Source organism: Colletotrichum fructicola (genome assembly GCF_000319635.2).
Source record: "Colletotrichum fructicola Nara gc5 chromosome Unknown KSG_Nara_v1_contig06, whole genome shotgun sequence".
Classification (NCBI taxonomy): domain Eukaryota; kingdom Fungi; phylum Ascomycota; class Sordariomycetes; order Glomerellales; family Glomerellaceae; genus Colletotrichum; species Colletotrichum fructicola.
In genome coordinates this window covers 4153946-4167022 of record NW_027094056.1, presented here as the reverse complement: position 1 = coordinate 4167022, position 13077 = coordinate 4153946, and the positions used below count along the sequence as shown (strand labels likewise).

Here is a 13077-nt window from a genome sequence, read left to right as displayed (position 1 = left end):
GACGGGAAGGGTGGTAAGGAAGGTGATGGTCTCGTAGAATTGGCAGTAGAAGAGGTTCCGGTCAGAGTGGGATCGGCGGTGACCCCGGTTCCTGAAATTGTTGAAGTTGCATTGCCCGTGGTAACAGCAGATGTTGCGTTCACACTTGGGAAGGGTGGCCTAGGCACCGTTGAAACTGCGATCGTAGCGATAGGTGAAGACCCTGTTCCTACAGGTGTAACAAGGGTCGATATGACTGTGGAAAGCCAGATGCTAGACGTATTGACCCCAGTCGGGAAGGGAATGACAGAAGAATTGCCGGTTGGAAACGGAGGACTGGCGGTGATAGAAGACCCTCCCGCGGTATTACTGAAAGTCGCATTCGACGTTGACGTATTCATAATTGTCCCGTTGACCGGAGAGGCAGTCGCGCTCTGTTGAGAGCTCAACGTAGAGTTCGCACTTGGCCAAAGAGTGATGGCGGTTGCTGACCCCGTTGCGGTTGATGCACCAGTGCCTGTAATGTTGCCAGTTGGAACACCCGAGGTGTGATTTGTCCACGTGAAGACCCTGGAGGGACTTGAGAACCCCGTACCAACAATTATGGAGGATGTAATTACCGGGATGGAAACGGTTCCTGTGAGGGATATCGTGGTTGAGTTGAACGCAGGCCATGGTGCTGTGGGAGTTGGGCGTGAAGACGCTGCAGTCCCAGTTGTCGTGAGAATTGTTCCCGTTCCCGTTCCCGTTCCTCTGGGTATGGTCGTAGAATTGGAAACAGGCCAAGGGGGCACGAAAACCACAGACGTAGACGTCGCTGGATCCGCAGATCGACTCGTCCCCGTCCAAGTAGCATTAGCGCTGGCCGAGAGCGTTGAGTTGGGGGACAGCGAAAGAGTCGGGTCGGTCCCTGATATGACTGGCGAGGAGGTCAAAGTACTGTTCCAAGGTGAAGTTGACGAGGGCTCAGGCTCTTCAGTGATGGAGGCAATGGTGCCACTCGGCCAGATGATGAGGCTGGAGTTGGTGGGGAAAGGAGGCACAGCAGTAGGGCTTGTTGGAAAGGCCGATGCCGTATTCGACACTGTAGAAATGAGGACTGTGTCTTTAGTAGAGATGGTGATCGTCGAATTAGGGAACGGGAAGGGAACGTCTGTTTCTGTGGGAGATGCAGAACCTGACGGTAAACCGGAGACACCAGACGGCACTACCGTGACTGGTCCCGTGGTCGAGCCCTGGACGGTTGATGTTGCAGATGGGCTCGTCGAGTTTGAAGCCCGGGTCGTGGTACCAGACGTCCATGCTGGAGGGATCGGGATGTCAGATATGGACGTGGAGTACCCTGAGGTGGTAGATTGGGACACTCCGGAAGACGTTGGCGAGGCATTGGCAGACGAGTTCCAAGTCGACCATGGGGACTCAACTGGTTGCGTCAAAGTCGGGCCAGCTGGGAACGATGTGTTGAAAAACGAACTTGGCAAGACTGAGGTCCCAGGCGCGGTACCAGTTGCGGTTACTGACGAGTTGGACGCAGTGAACGGCGGTACCAGAGTAGCAGACTTTGAACCGGATACTGTCGAGGAAGCAGTTGCAGTGCCATTACTGTTGGCAGAGGAACCCACTGATGTTGCAGACGAGATTGAAGAGCTCACGGCCGGAGACGGCGCAAGAGTGGTGGTGTTCCACGTCCCCCTTGAGCTTGAGCTTGAGCTCGTGAATGTCTCCGAGACTGTTGCGAGGGTACCCGACTCAGTATCTGACGTGTTTGGTGATGAGATAGCGCCGGATGACCTAGTTGACGATGAAGAGTCGCCTGAGGAGGCGGAACTAGGTGGGTAGGTGGTGGCGGTATCCGAAGAGACGGAAGATGATGCAGAGGTAGCAGTAACACTGGCAGAAGCAGGGTAAGAGTAACTAGATGTCCCGCTCGCGGTTGTCGCCGTGCTGGCACCTGTTGAGTATTCTTCTAGGTGGGAGTTAGTCAACCGCGCACATTTTCCTGAACAGAGGAACGAACCATCGGTGGTAGTGGCACCATACTGTTTCGTCGACGACTCCTCGCCATAGGTCGTTGGAGGAGGCGGAGGAGGGCCCGAGTAGCCATAGTCGTAGCTGAGAAAATCATCAGAGTGTTGAGGGTCGCGAGCATGATGATCCAGGTTGTGGAGGACCGCGGACTGGACCTCGTCCTGCTGGCCATGGACCTCAAGAGGGGAAGCCGCGGTGCCGCCCACCAAAGACGGGAGCAGCCCAGAAACCGACGCGATTCCGGCGATGAGATTCGAGACTCTCATGTCGACGAGCTGACGATAGATCAGATCCTTCCGCTTTTGGTCGGACGGGGAGGAGGGCTAACCTGGCAGTCGCGTTCGAGGGCTTGCCGGCTGCTCTTGCTTGTAGATGCGGATAGAATGAGTGAAACCCTTTGGTAGGAGAAACGAACGTTGAAAACCTTAGCACTCGGGTTCGAGTGGGAAGAAGGAGGTTGTAAAGGGGGAGAAGGAAGGAGAGGCGGGGTCGAGGGGGAGTTGGAAGTAAGGTCAGTGGGTACGAACCGCGGGGGTAGAGCACATATAGACAGAGGTCGCGACATCTTCGATGGAGAGACGCCCTCGTGCGAAGGATACACTGCTTTTTCCACACGGTTTCTAACGAAAGTCACTCTTTTGCTCTTCTCAAGAGAGTCATCAGTCACACATTGCGTCCCAGGAGGGCACGTCTTCCGCACTTGATCGTGCCCGCTCCGGCCTTACATCATGCGCCTGGTTCCGACTCGTCCTAGAAACAGTTAAGTCGGTTTATACAAGTCCCACTCTGAGATGGAAGATACACTGTGGTCGTATGCTAGCGATCCAGGGAAGCTATACATGGTTGGATCGGATGGAGCGGGGTGGATTCCGGCTTGCTCGGTCACGATAGCACAACGTTCCTTTCAACTGAGCTGCTGGCATCGGTGAGCTTGCCGGTAGCAGCACTAGCCATAGCGGGCAACGGCCTCGGTCGATCCCCATCGCCACCCGTCCCAGCAAGCAAAGATCCGATGATGAAGCTAGAGGTGCTTCGCGATGAGGCCTCACTTGCGATCCTCCACCACTGTCTATACATCTCCTGAATTGTCTTCGCCAGAGCGCACAACTGAATCTCCGGTGCGAGACACTCTGCTCCGAGAAGCCCATCTGGTCGCCGTCTGTTGAGCTTGCCGTGATAAAAGAAGCGACCATGATCCGAGTCTCGTTTTCTTCTCATGTTCAATGCATCGTCACATCCACTATCAGTCACCACGCACAGCGTGACATGACGCTCAACACCAAAGGGTGTCGTATCTCCCATAGTCGCACTTGCGGTAGCATGTTGATAACGGATGCACGTCCAACGGAGCTGAGGCATGGCCCCAACGGGCTCTCCGGACCTGAATTCAGGGGCCTTCCTCTTCCGGTCTTCTTGGGTGACAGACGGGACGGTATGTGGACGGTGTTCAGTTGAAGATCGCGCAGCCTGTGGGTATCCGTGTACTGCCAAACGAGATTGCTTGTGCCTGAGCAGTGTGTGACAAGGCCGATGTCCTCAGTGCGGGGGCTCGCGGTGTCTCGTCTCAGGATCGATTAGTGTCCGTTCCAGCAACTAAAGTCATTCATCTCTTGGTGTCGCTCCGTCTTGCTTCTACTCAAGACAGCTGCTTGTGTAAGAATCATTACTGAGTGGCAGCCACGCAATAGAGGCCTCTGGGACACGCGAAGGGACCCTCTAGGACTGCGAGACAAGACGCGGAGGCCCAGATTAGTGCGCGGAAGTCATCTGTCAATCTTTGCTGTCATTCGTAAAGTTCCAAATCGTCATTAACAATTATTTCATGCGCTGCTCTGGAAATTTCCATGTACCTTTCCCAAAGACCTACCTTAGGACGCCAAACCGAATTCCATCATCTAATGCACGCAAAGGCCGTCTCTCTCATTGCCCCCCAACTGTCCCTGAGATCTCGCCGCGAAAGACCCGCGAGCCGAGTTCGATAAGGGAACACAAGATTCAAGACTGCTGTCAAGATGCCGTGGTACCATTACCCGAAGAAACGAGGGGGCCCCGCATCGTTTGGGTGCCAAGTTGAAGCACGTCCTCGGCCGGTGCAGTTGAGATCGGCTCCACAATGCTGTGCTTCGTCGCCTACTCGGCATTCTTGGCCGTCTCGCGAAGAGTGGGAGCCGTGCCGTCGGTCATGGACGTGTTCTTGGCCTCGATATCGGCAGCCCACAGAGCAGCACCAACTAGCGACAGTTGTCAGTGACGTTCGGCAGGAGCTTCGAGCATACCTACCCATGTTTGTGAATGTAAAGAAGATGCTGACGAAGGGGATCATCTCCAGCGCAGTTGCCACGAGGCCGAAACTGTACCATGCTAGTCAGTACGCCGTGTAGCGGACGCGCAAATAGACCAATCTCACGCCGTGTAAGGTCCAGTGTGTCTCTTGAGCCAGTCGGCCCTCCGGGAAGCGGACCAGTTCTTTAGTTGGAAGTACTAGACAAGGGAAGTCAGACAGGAGCGTGCGGGTGGAGTCGATCAGGAGATACGTACGCGTCCATGGACACTGTGGCCCCGGCTGCGGGCTATGATGTGTTAGCTTGGCTATACCACGACTGGTTCCGTCGACATACCCTGGAGAAGAATGAAGATTCCCGTTCCCACGATGGGGATGAAGTTCAGGGGCAGGTAGACTAGATAGCGGATGAGAGCCTTCGGGCTGAACCTCTCGAACGGGCTCTTGAGAATCTTTCCCAGCTTCTGCATCGGGTCAGAGCCAGGGCGGACCTGTCTTCCCTCCTTCACGATGCCATCCTCGTCTCTCGAGAGCAAGGTGCCATCAAAGGTATCCAAAAGCGCCTCTTGCAAAAGGTACGATCGTGAGACGAAGTTGATGATTGTCGAGCTCTCGTTCAGGATCAACAGCACGGTGGTGAAGACCGCCAGAGGACCGTTGACGAAGACGAGGATAGCAAGCTGTGGCACGTAGGTGAAGACGAACATGCCGGTCACAACACCGGCGGACAGAAGGATGTAGGCCCCGATGCGCGACATCAGAGGCTTCCATAGCGCTCGGTGCGTGGCGAAGTAGATGATGCCTTTGATGGGATACAGGTACGACTTGCTCTTGGCAGCGTCGGCAACGAGACCTCTCGCCTTGTCGTAGTCCTCCTGCCTGTTACACGTTGGTCAGCGTTCGTCGGACGTTCATGGAAGTTCAGGGGTGGCACATACAGGACCTCCTGGGCTTTGGCCTGCACCGAGTTGGCCACTCGTCGGTTGCGGCTGTTGGAACCGGAAGCTTGCCCTTCGGCGACAGTCTGTTGGTCGGCCATGGTGATGAGCGATGTGCGGGGTCGATGTCGGGTTGCGGTTCTCGGGGTGGCGTTGATGTCGTAAACAGAGACCGCGAGAGCAGCTGGGGAAAGTGACTGCTAGGAAAAAGTGGCATAGGCCGGCGGCCAGCTTTTATTTGGTCGTGGCAATCGCGATCTGGCTGTCGCGCAGCTAATGTACCTCAGCTGAGCTACCGGAGCTAGAGCTCCCTGGCGTGCCAGCCAGTGATGGCTCTATGACGTCGTGGTGTGGCTCAAGCTAGGCTTAGAACCTGCTATGTGCGAAGTGTGGCGTCCAAGGCTTGGCGTGCGCCAAACCAGAATACGCAGCTTCCAGGCGTGAAGGAGAAGTCCATTGTAGTAAACTCTTCATGCATCCAAAGACGAAGGAAATCATTTTTCCCCAATTATGTTCTTATTTGAAGATCTCGGCAGCGAATTGGTACCCAGCATTGCCGGCTTGCTGTGCTGCTGCGCCACTACAGCCACATATTACGCCACATGGGGGGTGGTGAGACGGCGATGGCATAGGGGTTTAAGGGGTTTAATTCATTTAGTCAAAGCCATCGTGAGTTTGTGACACGCCACCAAACATGCCCACGATTTATAGCCAACTCCCTTGCGCTCCATCACGACCATTACTCTTGACCACTGTCCGTGGTCTCTGTTGTCGTCGCCGTCGTCGTCCATCCCTGCCATCGTCATCCCCAAGCTTCTGTTCTCCGTGAGAGGGGTCTTGCCTCCTCCACGAAATCCATTCGTGGAGCTCACTCATTTCCAACGTTCCCACCGGCGTGGCCTAGCATTCTCAGGACATCTTGCACCTGATCGTCCGATAGACGTGCGACAGGTGCGGGCTCTCCTGGCAAAACCGCGTCGAAGAATGCCTCTCCCAAGCGGTTGATGGCCTCATTCCGAGCAGCCGTCAGACGGGACACCTCGCCGATGGCCTCTATAACACGCGCGAATCGGTCTGGGTTAGCCATAGCAGCAGCGGGTGCCGGCGTTGCATGCCGAGAGACGGCGAGGGCGCCGGCAATACCGCCGGGGTCCAAGACGGCTGAACCAGCCGGGACGGGCTCAGCCGGACCTGCGCTAGGTAGAACGGGATTCTGGCGACTGACGGGGCGAGGGATGGGGGCGGCTGCGGGGTTCGATGCGGAGGTCTTCGAAGAGACCCTGTCTTTGCCTGCCGAGCGAAAGGCCTTGAGTGTCTTGGCGGGGTACAGGGCGGACCGAGAGTAGTTCACGGTAGGCACGGAGCGTCGAGGACGAGTATCAGCCTCGCCGGGTAAGGAGCCGGCGCGGACGTCGTGTTCGTGGGCATCATCGCTGTCGCTATCATCGTCCTTATCATCGTTCTTCTCGAGACGGCTGTAGTAATTCTCGGTGCCAGACTGGACAGCTGCAAGGGCGCGCACTACAGCGCTGGTATCCTTCTCGAGAGTCAGCAAATGCGTTCACTTGGGTTGAGAAGAGACTTACGTCGGGGCTAATCTCCGCGTCGGGATGAAGCTGGCGCAACTCCAAGATTGCGCGACGACGAGCGATGACATTTTGGGCGCGGAGCCACTGCGACGGAGGGATCTAGCACTTGGTCAGTACGTGTGCTGGATGGCAATGTTGAAGGTGCTACTGACAATAAGGCACTTTCCCAACTTCACGCACCGCTCACACCTGTTTGGGCGGGGAGTCAGCAACAAGTGGCAAGAGCGGAAAGAGAGACCGACCTTCTCCAGAAGCTCCGCTGCACGTGAAATCAAGCTCCTGGCACTCTTGCCCGCGTTTGTTCTTGGATTTTCCGGCGTACCACTTCAAGCACCGGAGACACCAGCGAGTCTCGATATCGGTAGCAAGTGCAGGGCCAAAGTGTGATGAGACCATCACGTCGGAAGGCACAGGGTGTCTGGAAAGATGCTGCTATGTGGTGAGCAGAAGCGGAACGGCAAAAGAGGAGGGCCAGGAGGGAGAAGAGGATGGACGAAGCAGAAGAGGAGGGCAAGGAAGGTGAATAGGATGGACGAAGGAGAAGAAGATAGACGAGGACACCGGGGAGACCAAGCGAGGGTGGCTGCCTCGAGGCCGCAAGGTCGACTTGTTTTGGTTTTTTCGATATGATGCCTTGAAGGTGGGTCAAAGGAGGGAAGCACACGTTCGGAACAAGCTGAGACCGGCAGCGACGAAAGACTCTTGAGAATACATACACTCTATTCGCGATTTGGTTCTCGGCTAGTACACCCAATTCATATAGCCCGTATGCCTAGCTAGGTACCGATCCTGACATTGGCGACAAGGAGCCAACGACGAAGTTGCTCCTCTGCTAGGTCCACTACCAGGCTGCCTGGTTCACCTTTATTTTCTCCGACAGTTCCGCTCCACTGCCCGATCCGCAAGCCAGCGATTATTGACCATCTCTCTGTCTCAGCATTCGAAGCACCCCCAAAATCTGTTCGTCCCCTGATCTCTCAGGCGGGACACCTCCAGATGCCATGATAGCGAACACGGCCTCGCCCAGCCGAGTGTGCGCATCCTTCAGCTCCCCCGAAATCCTCGAAACCTCCCCGGCAGCCTCGCGAGCGGCGCCATCTGCGTGATGACCAGTCTGTCTCAGCAGTTGGGAAACGCCCGGCGCCTCGTTGTTCGGTACGTTGGGGCCTAGTCCGAAGTACTGCAGAGCCGCGGTTGCAAAGCGCTTGTCGGCTTCGGGCTTGATGGCAGTGAGCCTGGCCACCTTCTTGACAGCATTGCTAGCAGCCTGGAGAAGTTGCTCGGTACCGTCAGGTACCGCAGGCGACCTCCCTTGAACTCGAGGGCCGACGCTGGCTCGGGGACGATTCTGCAGGTCATCATCAGCGTGCGTGTTCGCACTGACTCGCTCTTGCTGGCCGTGTTCGTCGCGTACCGTCTCAGGCTCAGAAGCGTGAAAGTCGTCGTACAGAATGCTGGAGGTGTAACGGCGAGGGCGCTTTCGGCGTGGGGGCGCATCGTCTTCATCTTCAGAGTCTTCAACGTGCTCCGAATCGCGCCTCTCGCTGTCTTTATAGTATTCTCGGGTACGGTCTCTGACGATCTTGAAGTCGGCCTTCAGAGCCCGACGGTCCTGCGAGGCAATCGTTAGTTATAGCGACGTGCTAAGCAGCTCACAACAAGGGTACTTACTGCAGCACTAACGTCTCTCATCGGGTTCTTCTTTTCAAAATCGACCATGGCTCGACGGCGAGCAATGATTTCTCGGGCGAGCTTCCACACAGAATCCGGAATCTGGGAATGTTATCAGGAATTGTACCAGTAGGAGCCGAAGGTTCCTCACTGTCAGACACGTGTGCTTTGCTGTTGGGGGACATCGCGCACACTTTTCGTCGGGGCCTGCGAGGATGTGAGCTTGTGGCTGCTTCACGGAGACCCAGGGAGATCAGCCCCGCGCCTACCTCCGACTGCTCCTGAGCATGCGAAGTCGACGTCTTGACAGAACTGTCCACGGTTGCCCTTGAACTCGCCTGCATACCATCCCAAGCACCGGAGACACCAGCGAACTTCATCAGGCACAGCAGCAAGGGCCGCTTCGGAGACGGAAGTTTCGGGCATCGTGGACGTTGTGTGGTTGTCGGGGGAAATGGGTTTGCGAGACCCTCGGTGGCGGCCTGAGGAGTATGGGGTCGCGGGTAGGTAGCCGGCAGGCGCTCGTCCGGTGGGGCTCTCTGTGAAGTCCCAATTGGAAAGAACGGGAAAGAACGAAGTCCCAGTTGGGAGGAAGGATTGTTGTCGGCAGCCTCCAGACGAAGCTTCGAGAAGTTGGGTGCAGCGAGAGACTGGTAGCATCTCTCGAACCAGCGACCACAAATTTCAGATAGAAAGCAAGAGATAAGCGTCAATGCGTTTTCTGAATCTGGCACATGCCTTTCTTGTTTGCTCATTCAGCACAGGCCACACATGCGTGTGCAGCAGCTACCCGACCAACAAACAACCCCAGCACAAAGCTGTTGTCTTGCTGCTCTCCGTCTCACCTCTGGCCTGCTTTGGGACAGGGGAATAAATTAAGAATGCAGAGATATCGGGAAGTCTCACTTGGTCTATGGATCTTCTTCATTGAAATGATTAGGTATTCACATCCAACTAGGCCCTGTCAAGTCTACAGCAAACGACCTCTGCACCTGCGTCGACACCACCATATGCACTCCCATTGAAAATTGGGCTCGTCCGGTCTCGTACAGAGCATCGTAATATATCAATTAATCAAAGCCAACCAGATTGCCTCCAAAAGATCGCCGTAGCTGCTCGACAGAGGCAGCCCGGTGATGCGCCGGCGATAAGTGGGTCCATCGGATCGGAGTCGGCGCCGACACGGAGAATTGGCCGGAAGGGACTCAAATGCGCATGGTATGTGCTTTACGGTCCGAAAGTGCATCTTTAAAGACCAGGTCGTACCCTATAACTAGCTAATTCTGGTTTTGACAGTGGTTCAACAGGCTGAATACATCACAGGGGCACTGGATTATGCGGATGGTCAGCATAAACGGGGACAACAGAGATGACAGCCATGCTAGTTATATTGTATTCCTCTCGTCAGCCAGAGGTGTGTGACACAGTATGAATGTTTCTATCACTTTGTACCCAGTCTCCTAACCCAGCCCGTTGTCTTGAAGAGTTCGTCTACTGCGACATACGAGCATCGACACGTACCGCCCCGTAATGCTTCAAGAACCGGCCCCACATCGGCGCATAATCCTTTCTCACATGCATCGTCTCCGGGTCCTTCTGCTCTCTGACGCTCCTCGCAATGGGCCACAGTACTCGACTCGCGCCGTCCTCCCATCCAATCGGTCTTTCGCCACCGCGCGCGTCCTCGTACTCAGGCGCAGCGCTCATGTATCCGGGGTCCGCGGTGTTCATGGCCACCTTGTGCTTCTTCCAGGCCGTGGCCGCCTCGGTCTCGGTGATCATGTTGAGCCCGGCTTTGGACATGTTGGTGTGCACGTGGTGGCCCCTCTTGGCTGAACTGTTGCGGTCCGTCTCGAAGATGCCCTCTCTCGATGACACGTTGACGATGTGCCCGTCTTGCATGCCGGGCAACAGCTCGCGGATCAGGATGAGGGGCACGAAGGTGTTGACGCTGTGTGCTGTGATAACGTCTTCGTACGGGATGTCGGAGAGAGACTGGACCCAAGAAGACGGCCCTGGAGGCAAAGAGATTTGCGTATTCGACATAGGCGTCTCTATGACAGCGGAGTCCGTTGGCGACGATGCCTCAAGAAGTTTCATATCCTGGCCAGAAATCCCCGGCAGAGTCGCGCCACCACGAACCCGCGCGGTATATCCGCTGCGCACAACAACCTGGTTGACAGCATCTGACGCCCCCGATTGCTCGAGTAGCTCCTTCTCTCGTGTAGTAGCGATCTGCTCCTTGTTGATAGGATCAGTAAGAGTCTGCGCGGCGTTGTTGATCCAGATGTCGAGCCTCCGGTCTTCCTTGCGCAGTATCACCTTCGTCGCCTCGACCAGTGCGAAGGCGTCTTTTGCCGTGCCGCTCTGAAATCTGCCCCGACGATCCTGAGCCGGTCTTTCCAGTCCTCAAAGTCGAGCTCCTTTTGGTAGCGCGAGAAGGCGACCTCCGGGTACCGCGACGAGGCGATGACGAATGCGCCGCAGCGGAGCAGGCGAAGAGCTGTATGGAAGCCCAAGTTGATGCGCGCGCCGGTCACTAGCGCCGTCTTTTGCAACAGCCAAAGGTGTCCCGGCATCGAATATGCTCTCTCGACCAGATTGAAATCGCCGCATGCAACGCACATCGATCCCAGTGTCTTGTGCCGCTGCTCCTGGCTGAGCGACCTGCTGCAGACATAACACAATTGTCGTTGCGGAATCTGGTTCTGGTATCTCTGAACATCTTCGCTTTTCAGCCCATCTGCGGCCTCCTTCTGCTGAGGCTTCTTGAGGCGATCCTTGATGGACTTGATCATGCTATTGTATCGCCACCCAGCTATTTGGCGGTCCCATGTTTGACCCCATCCCTCAGGCCAGATGCATCTGGCCACCTCTACAGCCCTCGTCGAGGGCCACTTGGGCATATAAAGGGCGGTGAGACTCGGGAGCCCTGCCGTCTCTGTTCCCTTTGACTGGTCGTGCTTTGACAGGTCGTGGTCGGCTTGCAGTTGCCTAGCCACCTCCTCCACGGGCGCGTTGTCGATGAAATCTCGAAAGTCGGATAGCTCAAGTAACATCTCTGTTTTCGGTGGTGTCGTCTCCCCGTAGGTATTCATGTCAATACCCCTCCGGGAACGGTTGTAGTATCTCGAAGGATACTTCTGAAAGTCTTCTGCCCAGGTGACGTTGTGGGATTCGATCCATTTGACGCAGCGCAGGAAAGAATCCAGCCATGCAATCTCCTTTGTGGTTGCGGGGAAGAAGTTTCCGTACTTCCTGGAATCCGTGCTGACATTCCACCGATCCCTCGTGACTACCCGCTGGAAGTCAATATAGTCCTGTTCGTATACCGAAGACCATGCGCGAGGGAAGCTGCCCTCGTAGGTGTCTATGGAGTCGATGCCTTCCGCAGCTGTGCGAAAATCCTTTCGAAGGTCCGCAGGAATCATGGTGGCTATCTTCCTCTCCATCCTTTTGTCCTTGGACTCTTTGTCGTCCTCGTCCCTCGTCGGCAAACGTATATTCTCAAAGAACACGGAGAATATCCGAAAGCAGACGTCGTGAGGCACCAATACTGGATGATGATACATCATTTACGACTTGGACTTCTTCCACGTCCGAGCTCGGCCGCGGAGCTCTCTCGGGATATGTAGCGGGTTCTTTACGCCGTAGTATCCAGACTTCGAAGACATCAGATAACCTGGATACATCTCGAATAAGTCGGCAAGATGCCGAAGCTCAGATGACCTGGCTTCTTTCAATCGCCGATGGCCGCTGAAAAGATGTGGCAGCAGCTCGATACACTCCTCCACGGTCTTCATACGTGACCCTTCAGGTCGCTCCTTGGGTACGCCATCCGTGGGGTAGTAGTTCGACAGGTCTACATGGTCGGGAGTGAACTGGCACACGGCCCTGAGGCTGACGTTCCTTGAATTTCGCTGATTCCCGAAGAAGTTCTCGTCCCAGAGGATCTCGTTATTGAAGATGGTCTCGAGGTCTTTCTCGAGCTTCTCCATGAACTCCAACCCGGTGGTCTTTCTCTTCTTGAAGTCGTAGCACATATAGTCCATCTCTGGTAACCGAAAACGGCTGCTCACGACCCTCCGGTCAGTGATCAACAACGATAGCTGGTTGAAGGCCACCCAAAGCTTGGACAGGCGGCCGAGGTCCACATCTCGCAGGCTCGACCAGGCGGCGCTTCTACTGATCGCGGCCTTCAAAGCCGAGCCACCATCGTCAATACCGTTCTCGGCGGCAAGGAGATCAAGGACCCTGTCAAGAGGTAGGACGTCGATGATTTCCAGGACGAGCTCAACGGCAGTCACCGAGAGGCGGCGGGCAGTGCGCGTTAAGCTGGGTGGGATGGGTTGGTTCATGTTGGACTGCATTTTGGACTGACTGTATGGTGAACGAATCTGCATGTGCACTGAAGCTACTGTAGAATAATAACTTGAACAAAATGAATTGGGCGCTGTTGGGCAGATTATTATAGTAGCCAGGCTTCGGAGATCTGTCTGTGACTCAGCAGTCGGTCGTAAGGGTCGTCGGTATATGGCCATAAGGGTGTATCTAGTGACAAGCAGACAATTTCCAGAGCAAAGAGGTAACG

General features: G+C 55.6%; 6 protein-coding genes across 6 annotated transcripts; 1 reads left to right on the top strand and 5 right to left on the bottom strand.

Annotated features, from left to right (window-relative positions):
• Window positions 1-582: 582 nt before the first annotated feature.
• Window positions 583-1818, top strand: CGGC5_v011410 (uncharacterized protein; the record flags this gene model as incomplete). The annotated part of the gene is made up of 1 exon (XM_066152528.1): window positions 583-1818. One exon carries the CDS (start codon window positions 583-585, stop codon window positions 1816-1818), a length of 1236 nt encoding a protein of 411 aa, XP_066008221.1.
• A 75-nt stretch (window positions 1819-1893) lies between these two features.
• CGGC5_v011409 (uncharacterized protein) lies at window positions 1894-2273 on the bottom strand (the record flags this gene model as incomplete). The annotated part of the gene is made up of 2 exons (XM_032032736.1): window positions 1894-1945; window positions 2020-2273. 2 exons carry the CDS (start codon window positions 2271-2273, stop codon window positions 1894-1896), a joined length of 306 nt encoding a protein of 101 aa, XP_031888083.1.
• Window positions 2274-4137: 1864 nt separating this feature from the next.
• Window positions 4138-5327, bottom strand: RRT8 (Outer spore wall protein RRT8; the record flags this gene model as incomplete). Its single annotated transcript, XM_032032738.1, has 6 exons — window positions 4138-4238; window positions 4288-4358; window positions 4415-4488; window positions 4546-4577; window positions 4626-5167; window positions 5227-5327. 6 exons carry the CDS (start codon window positions 5325-5327, stop codon window positions 4138-4140), a joined length of 921 nt encoding a protein of 306 aa, XP_031887864.1.
• A 767-nt stretch (window positions 5328-6094) lies between these two features.
• CGGC5_v011407 (uncharacterized protein) lies at window positions 6095-8912 on the bottom strand (the record flags this gene model as incomplete). The annotated part of the gene is made up of 7 exons (XM_066152527.1): window positions 6095-6763; window positions 6813-6914; window positions 7765-8163; window positions 8230-8427; window positions 8487-8588; window positions 8638-8693; window positions 8756-8912. 7 exons carry the CDS (start codon window positions 8910-8912, stop codon window positions 6095-6097), a joined length of 1683 nt encoding a protein of 560 aa, XP_066008089.1.
• Window positions 8913-9977: 1065 nt separating this feature from the next.
• Window positions 9978-11917, bottom strand: MIMI_R665 (Uncharacterized protein; the record flags this gene model as incomplete). Its single annotated transcript, XM_032032741.2, has 2 exons — window positions 9978-10860; window positions 11112-11284. The coding sequence occupies 2 exons, from the start codon at window positions 11282-11284 to the stop codon at window positions 9978-9980; spliced, it is 1056 nt and encodes a 351-aa protein (XP_031887865.2).
• Window positions 11918-12061: 144 nt separating this feature from the next.
• Window positions 12062-12856, bottom strand: CGGC5_v011405 (uncharacterized protein; the record flags this gene model as incomplete). Its single annotated transcript, XM_032032742.1, has 1 exon — window positions 12062-12856. The coding sequence occupies one exon, from the start codon at window positions 12854-12856 to the stop codon at window positions 12062-12064; it is 795 nt and encodes a 264-aa protein (XP_031887860.1).
• Window positions 12857-13077: the final 221 nt, after the last annotated feature.